The sequence below is a fragment of the Lepidothrix coronata genome, unplaced genomic scaffold (assembly GCF_001604755.1).
Source record: "Lepidothrix coronata isolate B3197 unplaced genomic scaffold, Lepidothrix_coronata-1.0 Scaffold122, whole genome shotgun sequence".
In the NCBI taxonomy this organism is placed as follows: domain Eukaryota; kingdom Metazoa; phylum Chordata; class Aves; order Passeriformes; family Pipridae; genus Lepidothrix; species Lepidothrix coronata.
The window spans coordinates 2,294,363-2,303,592 of record NW_016690302.1 but is presented as its reverse complement, the minus strand read 5'-3'; the positions used below and the strand labels follow the sequence as shown (position 1 = coordinate 2,303,592).

General features: G+C 53.0%; 1 protein-coding gene across 4 annotated transcripts in view; it reads left to right on the top strand.

Moving 5' to 3' along the window:
* Positions 1–9,230, top strand: part of ACAP3 (ArfGAP with coiled-coil, ankyrin repeat and PH domains 3) — an 80,643-nt gene that overhangs the window by 33,797 nt on the left and 37,616 nt on the right. For all 4 annotated transcript variants that reach the window (XM_017825805.1, XM_017825807.1, XM_017825806.1 and 1 more), the window contains exons 2-4: positions 1,612–1,669; positions 5,356–5,475; positions 5,999–6,052. In XM_017825805.1, the coding sequence (XP_017681294.1) occupies positions 1,612–1,669; positions 5,356–5,475; positions 5,999–6,052 (232 nt within the window). The remainder of the gene's footprint in view (positions 1–1,611; positions 1,670–5,355; positions 5,476–5,998; positions 6,053–9,230) is intronic.

Genomic DNA, 9,230 nt, shown 5'->3' with positions numbered 1-9,230 from the left:
AGGCTGGAGAGAGCAGCATCATTTGGGAGAGAGAGAGAGAGAGAGAGAGAGAGAGAGAGAAAGAGAGAGACAGACAGGAAAAAAAAATAAATAAAAAATTGCCTGAAAGAAGCTCTTTAATTATTCCTTTTCTCTCCAAAGCTTTGCCCCCCCCAGGGCACAACCAGGCTGCCATTTGTGTGGGGCAGCCATATGGGAGGCAGGAAGGCTGGAGAGAGCAGCATTATTTGGGAGAGAGAGAGAGAGAGAGAGGCTTCTTTTTTTGGCTGGCTTTTCAAAGAGCTGGTAGCAGATCGATCGTGGCCAGAGCCCCGGGCACGAGGCAGGCTCTGCTCCCGTTGGGAGGCACCAGGATTTCATTTCCAGGCTGGATGATGGGAGGCTGAGGGGGGGGGAGGTTGGATTCTGGAGAAGGAAGAGGGTGGGATAAGTGTTGGAGTGCTTTTTCAATCTGCTGGAGAATATTCCTGGGCTGTCACTGAAGACAGCAGGAGCCCCAGGGGCACAGTTTTGCTGTTCCCTTTGCTCTGGGGGTGTCCTGTCCTTTTGCTGGGAGCAGGATGGATTCTCTCCTCTGTCATTCCTGTTCAGGGCTGGATTTTATTTTTTTAAAGCCCGAGCGTGACATTTCAGGAACCAGCCTTTTAAAATTGCAAGCCCACCGAGTTCAGAAGCTCCTTGCAGGGTGAGATTTGGGATTGAATGCCCTGGGTGAGGTTTGACCACATTTCCAAGGTGTGTGGGTACAGGAACAACCATCCCAGTGGAGCAGCTCTGCCAGGGAACACTCCCAGGTTTGCAGCGCCTCCAAAAAGTCATTCCACAGCACATGCCTGAGTCTGGGAATGCCTCTTGCAACTGCCTGATGTCATGTTAATATTTCACTCGGGGGGGGAGGCCTGGTGACCTCTGCAGCTGGATTCCAGTGGCCTCTTGCTGTCACATCTGTCCAGTGACGTGGAGAGAGAACAGTCCCAGCAATCGTGGAGCAGATTCCTCCCTATCCAAGGAAAGCCCCACGTGTGTGAAAGAGTCTTGTGGTGTTTGTTGGGTGACTGAAGGGCCAAGATGTGTCTCTGCTCTGCTGGAGTGATGGTTCCTGAGGTTCAAAGGGCATAATCTGCCACGTGGCTGCACTTCAGGCACAGTTACAGCCTGGCAATGGGGGTTGGTGGTGCTGGGACAAGGAATTTGTGCCTGGTGGGAATGGATGGTGAGGTGGAACAGTGATTGTTTCTGTGTTAATTAGCATTGCTACCAATTAGCAGCACTGCCTGCAGAGTCAGAACACTGAATGACTTTGCTGGGGGTGGCTGCCACAGCCCACCTGAATTTCTCCACGGCACTGGCAGGAGATAAAATAATCCCCATCTCTTTCCTCAGCCCTGTGGAATTCATTCCTGAGGAGGTGTGATCCTCCTTTTCCTGAGGAATTCAGTCCTGACTGTGTGTAGCAGCAGGAAACTCCAGAGTGGGGACAGCAATCCCTCCCCCTGTCCCCTCCAGCACTCCCAGCTCAGCCCCTCTGATCCTGACTCACCTACGACTTCCTTTCCCAATCACCACAAGCCATCAGTTAATTAATTGTCCCTTTTTGCTGTTTGATTGCAGGGCAACCATCGATGAGGTGGAGACAGATGTGGTGGAGATCGAGGCAAAGCTTGACAAGGTGAGGTGGGGCAGCTCAGGGCAGTGTCTGAGGAGGGGCTGAGGAGTCCCTGAGCCTCCTCTAAAACCTGAGCTACCAGGGAACTAATGTTGAACACACTGGGCTTGTCACCAGGACCAGGTCTCCCTCTGCTGACAGGTACCTGGCAGGGCCTCTCTGTGACTGCCAGAGGGATGGGAGGAGGAGCAGAAGGCTCCTGATGGGGAATGTGGGGCTTCTTGTTCCTCTCCTGGATCCCAGGGGACTGACAGTGCTGTGGCAAGGTCTGTCAGTGCTGTTGGCTCCCCTGTCCACCTTCTTACCTGTGATATTAGTGGGGCAGGAGGTGTTTGGTGCCCTCACAGCACTGTGCCAGCTCAGGGGGGTGAGGAGACATTGCAGGTCACCAAGGGCCACCTTCAGACTGCAGCTGGAATCTGACACTGGAAATCCCCTCTCGGGGACCAGTTTGGCCATTTTGCACTGGTGCTGGGGATTCTTTACCTCCAGCTGGTAGTTTGGATCTAAGTTTGTGGTGGGAGGTGGCTTTTCCATCCCCACTCCTCCTGCTGCCAGAGACATCAACCGAGTTGCTTCTAGAGGAGAACAGAGAGAAATGACGAAGACGAGCCAGAAGAGCTGTTTGCTTTTTATCTGTGAGATCCCCCCCAGAGCTCACAAGGGATAAAACTCCTGCATCTGATGGAGAAATGGGCTTTGTTGAAGCCACAAGCCCTAGGCAAAGCTGTGTCCTACAAAACCTATTTACTCATCGAGCTGCTTGAAGTGGTTGTGTGCACGAGCTGACTGGTGTCACTGGGGAGAGCTGCACAGGGGTTTGGGTTGTCTGTTCCCCTCCAAGCTGAGGCCCTGAAGAAAAAGGTGAAAACTGCTCTGGTTCTGGCCCTGTTGATGCCAGGTAAATGACTTGGTGTGCCAGGAACAGCCCTGGAAGGAGGAGGATGAGGGTGGAAGTGCAAGAGCTCGGTCTCTGTCAGCAATGGGTTTATCAGGCTTGGCTCCAGGGCAGGGGAGGCTGGAGTCTGCATCTCAAGAGCCACTGAACTTTAAACCAGGTAACTTTGGGCCAGATTCAATCACCCCCTCTCCCAACAAATCACCCTTGGATGGCCCAGCTCCTCTCCTCTGCCCAGGGCAGCCTTTCCAGGGCTTGGTGGGCACCTTGGTCAGTGGTACCCAAACAGTTGGCAGGGCTGGTTCTTAGAGAGCAGCAAACTGCCAAGGCCTGACTGTTCCTCTGCCTCTTGCTGTGCCCCTGAGCGCTTAGTTTATAAATTATTAGTCTTTTAACACCTGTTTAAGTGGAGGTGAAAGGCAGTGTAAATGATTCACCCGGAGATCCGGGCTCGGCAGCTGTTGCAGAGAGATTCCCTTAATTTTCTGCCGTGCTCCGTGTCCACTGCTCCCCTTGGGGCTGGGATTGTGCTGCCTTGGCCCTCAGCTCCTGGTGACACAGCCTTGGCCGGGGGTGTTTGCTCAGAGGTCAGGCTGGAAAGCGCCACGTTGCAGGAGGGGCTGGATTTCCTTTCCTCGGGATCCGTCCAAACCCCCCGTGCACGTCTGGGCTCCAGATGGGACAGGAACTGCATCCCCACTCCAGCCACATTCCAGGCAGGATGCTGAGCACGTAGCTCTTTTGGTGGCTGTACTATGGAGGCAGCATTTTGCTCCAGGAGGATGTCCCTTCCCTCTCCTGTGCTGTGCTCAGCTTTTCCAACAGGGATCCGGTGTCTGATCCTCAGTTGGGCATTAGATATTTAAGGGATAAGGATCCCCAGTCTCAGGCATTCTAGACCCAAAATTTCAGTTCGTGCAGGAGGAAAACACCTGGTGAGAAATGACTGTGACTCCTCCCTGTGTTCCAAAAGAAAAAGGCTCCCTCATTCCCTGGTGCCTCTGGGAGGTGTCAGTTGGGCTGCAAATTTAAAAGCATCAGCTCTTCCCTCCAGTCCCTCTAAAACCCCCACAGGGTTTTACTTCTTTTTCTAACCAAGTTTGCCAAGAGCAGGGCAGAGGTGCAGGGTCTCAGAGGTATTTAACTTCTCCAGGGATCTCTGGGCTCAGTGAATCCGAGGATTTCCTTTCCATGGGATCCGTCCAAACCCCCGGTGCACGTCTGGGCTCCAGATGGGACAGGGACTGCAGCTGTTTGCTTTCCTTCCCTGGGTTTGGATGGGATGTGTCATCCTGCTCACAGCCAAACTGCAGGGGCAGGGGAGGGTGTGAGAGTGAGGGCTGAAAATGTGATGTGTGCACAGATACAGCACAGGTGGCTGCAGATATATCTGTACACTGATGTACTCAGCTGTACTTTTACAGAACTGCCGAGGCAATTCTGCAGTTCCACATCTAGAACAGACCCCAGAGCCCTGGGGCTGCATAAACAGAACAAGCCCCAAGCCCCAAAACAGCACACGGGGCTTTGGCATCAAACCAGGCTTGACAGCTCCTCATTCCCAGCCTGTACCTGAGGCTGGTTGACAGGCAAAGATTCCCAAAGCCATTCTTTCATTTAGTAAAATTATTATCCCTGAAAAGCTGCTGGATTTTGAGACTGGAAAACTTGCTTTCCAAGTGTTGCTCTTCATCAGCAGCACAACTTTTTCGCTCAGTTTAGAAGCCCAGAAGGTTGATGAGGTAAAACAAGCAAAAACCAAGCAAACCAAAAAGATTTCAAGGTTTTTGCTCAGTGGCCCAGCCCTTACTGCTGCAAACCTCTTGGGCCTTTGGTTTATGGATTTATCTGAAGTTGTTTAACACAGCCTCTTACAAGGAGCTTTGGCTGACAGGAGATAGGCTAATGGCCAGGAATTCTGGCTAAACTAAAGCTTAGAGCCAGTTCCAGGCGTGCTAAGGCACTTTGCTGTGGCTTGGGAAGTCTGGGAATGTTCCCTGCAGCTGTTAAACTATCAAAAGTTAAGAAAGGCTGTCTGGAGACGTGTCCCTGTGCTGCAGCAAATTCCAGGGTGGGAAGACACCCTGTTTTGCTGCCAGTTCCAGGTAACTTCACTGGTAATGTCACTGTGACAAGGCCCTTTCCAGGGCCCATCAGAAAGTCTGGACCAAGTCACAGTTGGTCCAGAGTTACATCCTGTAATCCCTCCCAGGGCAAAGCTTTCCAGGGCTGCAGAATTGTGGGAATAATTCAGAGTTGCCCACAGCCTTAATGGTTTCACCTGCATGTGAGGGAACACAGATCTTCCCTGGCTGCTCAGCTGCTGGATTTTGGCTTCCCCTCATTCCAGGGGAAAAACAAGTCTCCACCAGTACACACCAGTACCCAGAACAGTCAGCTGGGCTCTGAGACTCAGCAATCCCAAAGAACAGCATGCTCCCTGCATTTTCCACCGTTTATCACATTCACTGAGCACTGAGGAGTCAGTCCTTGATCCTGCCCGACCAGCCTGTGGGATCAGGTTCCTTTCACTGCACTCCTGATGCCTCAGGATAGAATGAGCAGGAGAAACCCACTGGAAAAAACAGGCTGTCCTCAGGAGAGAGCCTGGAACTGCTGTCCCTAAGTGACAGGGGGGATTTGGGCAGCACGAGGGGGGATTTGCAGCCCTGTTTGAGCCACGGGCAGTGAGGGGTTGTCAGTGCAGGAATGTGAGGGTTCTGGGGTTGTGGGCTGGGTCCTTAAACCCGAGCTGGTTGTAATTCCAATGTGGTGGAATGTCCCTGTGCAGCTGGTGAAGCTCTGCAGTGGGATGATTGAAGCAGGCAAAGTCTACATCACCACCAACAAGCACTTTGTCAGCGGCGTCCGGGACCTGTCGCAGCAGTGCAAGAAGGATGAGATGATTTCGGTAAGTCATCCCCCCCTGGGAGGGAGCATCCCACCCCTGGGAGGGAGCATGGCACACAGGGAGGGCTGGGGAGTGTCCAGCTCCCTGCTGCTGTGAATGGATCACACCTCCAAGCCCCCTCTGCTGTTTGAGCAGCCGTTCAGAGTGAGGTTTTATTTTTGGAGGGGTGTGGAGACTGTCTGATCAGGCAAAGCTGAAAGGTCAGAGTGAGGTTCATTGTTTGCAGGCAGATCTGGACTTTTAAGAAGCACAGTGCTGGCAAGGTTGTTGGAATCTAGGTCAGTGAGCATCAGTGGTGAAGGAAACGTGGGGAACCAGCCCAGCAAGACATGTTGATTCCAGCACTGAACTGCAAAGGACAGGCAGCCTATGGCTCCAGCATGGTGAAATACCTCCTTGCCAAACTCAGAGTGGCTCTTCAGAGGCTTCATGAGAGTCCCCCCTCAGCCCCTGCACCCCTGGGAATGCAGAGCAGCTGCTCCAATTCACTGCCAGTTCTTTTCACCTTTTTTTTTTTTTGCAGGAGTGCCTCGACAAATTCGGAGACAGCCTGCAGGAAATGATCAACTACCACATGGTAAGGTGCTGCTTCCTCCTGTCCCTTTGGGTGCCCCTGGCACCCTCTTCCTCGAGGCACTGACTGATGGTCTCCTGTGTTTGGTTTATGTGACACTGCACGAAGAAGGGTGAGGTTAGAAACCCTTTCCTCAGAGGGAGAACTCACAAAGGTTCCACTCCAGATGCTTTGTTCTTCTTTTTGGGTGGCAGAGGATTCTGTAGTGAGGATGCACCAGGCTCTGGCTGTGAGCAGCCTGCATGTTTAACCTTGTTACTGCAGATTTGGAACAGACCCTGAAGCCTGGGGCTCAAATTTGTGGCACTGGGACACCAGTGAGGCTGTGAATGGGTCAGTCCATGAGCACTGCACTGTCCTGGGAGCAGCATCAGCTCTGTGCAGCTCTGGGGGGGAGGATTTTAACACACAGGACACATCAATGCTCCACTGAGCCCAAAGGAGGGCAGTGCCCAGAAGTGGCTCTCCTGAACCATCTGAATCCCACTAACAGAGCCCAAGGAGTTAAATTCTGCCCTTCCTCCATCCCAGACATCCAAAGAGGAAGGTGCCCAATGGGTGGCTCCTTGCCAAACCTGCAATTTGAAGTCTCTAAGCCTGTAAGAGCTCCAAGCACAAGTGCTTTAAAGTGAAGGAGCTTCAGGGTGTCAGCACTGGACTGACCCACTTTTCCTCCACGGTGCCCCTGTCAGAGCACATTAAGCACAGTTCTTGCTTTTGGGATGCAAGATAACCACGTGCAGCTGGGGGAGAAGCTGCAGCAAGTCCATTTAATTATTTCATGAAGCAGGTGGAAGGGCTGCTTCCTAGTGAAAAAAAAAGACAGGGAAAAGGTACTGCACGTGCAGGTCTCCTGGGACTGTGAATATCTGGGAGCAAACAGCTGTGCAGCAGTGCTGTTGGTGAGGAGAGAGGGAATAAATCAGTGGGAGCATCAGAGGGAAGCTGTGCTTGTGTCAAAGCAGAGACAGTCAAACCCTGATTCTGTGATGCTGCTCGAAGTTGATGTTAAAACCTTTGTGCCAAGGAGCATCTGAAGCCCTGAGAAGCTCCCCCCTTGATTCCAGGGATCACAACACGAGGAGTTAAATTCTGCCCTTCCTCCATCCCAAACATCCAAAACCTCCCAGAAGAAGATGGTGCCCAATGGGTGGCTCCCTGCCAAACCTGCAATTTGAAGTGTCTAAGTCTCACACATCCCAGCTGGGTGAGTGGTGCAGCCCAGCCCCGAGGGAGCAGTCCCAGCCAGAAAGCTCGGGATGCAGAGCTGTGCCTGCAGGCTCTGCTGCACCAGCTGTGCAGCTTCCCCTGGCCCCCTGCTCCTTGCAGGGACTGCTCTTCCCTCAGCCAGCCCAGCAGCAGAAGGACCCTTCCCAGAGCTGTCAGATGTGGGATCACCCTTCCCCGGGTGACTCAGGGGCTCTCCAAACCAGCATTTCCCTACCCCCAGCTGCGTGCCCAGGGAATTGTGCTTCAACCTTCCCTCCCCCCCAGCCTCGGGAGAGCATCCTCCTCCCTTGATGTGCAGCAGAGTGAGTGCCTGTCCAGGAAATGGCTTTGGAATGAGTGCTGCATCCTCAGCCCTTTCCGACAGGGGTTCAATTAGCTGGGTTATTTTTAGTGCCTTGTGCTCTGTGTGTGTGTGTGTGTCTGTGTGTCTTGGCTCATCCACGCCTGAGGATCTCAGCTCGGAAACAGTTGTCAGTGCTTACTCCAGGAATGTGGCCAGGACAGTCTGTACAACTGGAACAAGTTAAAAAGAAGGGAAAGTATCCCCCCCCCCCTCAAGAAAATCAGTTGTTCTGTACTTTTATTGCCATAGCACGGGGCCTGGGCTCGTCCTGATTCAGGCTCAGCAAAATCCAGGCTTAAAACTGCTTTGGGTGTGGAAGATGAACACACTGAGCTCTGGAGAATTCCCACCTTTTAATGCACAGGGAGGAGTAAACGTCAAAGCAACCTCAGGGGACAGATGACAAGTGCTGATTTAGAGCTGGAGCCAGTGTCCTCTGCCTTTTTGTGTCCTCTCAGCCACGTGCCTTCTTTCCATTTTTAACTTTTGCCAGCTCCCTGGTCATCCCTCCCTCGTGCTGGCTCCAGGGATTGCAGAGGGCACTGCTCTGTGCCTGCACCAGCTGGATTTTGGGCCAGTTAAAGCCATTTCCAAAGCAAACCAACCCAACCCAGTGAACTCCTGCCTGCAGTGCAGGCTGAGAAGGTCCTGGAAGTTGTGCTCCAGGAGTTCCTGAGCTGTCCTCTGGAAGTGGCTGCCTCTCCCCGTGAGGGGTTTCAGAAGTTTGGGCTCCTGGTTGGGTTTAACCTGCCTGACCCTGTTTTCCTGGGAATGGCTTTGCAGGGGGAGACAGGGAGGGCTCAGATACACTGAGGTGGATGGTGATGATGAGTAAGAGCTCAAGGAATGGATTTCCCCAGCTGGCTGTGTGGGATTTGACAGTGGGCTGGGGAATGGCACTGCCCTGGAGCCCCTGAGGATGTGCTGCTGTAACATCCCAGCTCTGCAGCTGGGAGGCTGATTTTCCTTGCTGCTCCAGGGAAAACAGCCTTGGAAGGTCTTGGACAATTGACTTCCAAGGATGTTCTGTTCAGAGCAGTGTCTGGGAAAAAGAGTTTCCTGCTGATCCAATGCTGACCTCTTGAGGCCTCCCTGCACTGCAGATGCTGGGAGCAGAAAAGCCAGAGGTCCTGCTGGGGGAGAATGTCACCCCTAGTGACATTCCAGGCCCTGTCACCTCCAGCCACATTCCAGGCAGGATGCTGAGCACGTATTTCTTTTGGTGGCTGTACTGTGGAGGCATCATTTTGCTCCAGGGGGCTGTCCCTTCCCTCTCCTGTGCTGTGCTCAGCTTTTCCAACAGGGATCCGGTGTCTGATCCTCAGTTGGGCATTAGATATTTAAGGGATAAGGATTCCCAGTCTCAGGCATTCTAGACCCAAAATTTCGGTTTGTGCAGGAGGAAAATACCTGGTGAGAAGCAAACACAACTGGCTCTGCTCTGTGCCAGCCCCTTGGCACTGACACTGTCCACATTAAGAGAGAGTCCAAATCTGTCAGCACCCACTTCCCAGGATCTAGGGAAGGGAAGGCTCCAGTTTACCCAGGGACCAGAGGCAGTGAATGTGGGGCTGCAATAACCCCTGGCAAGGCAGTTTTCCCACCAGC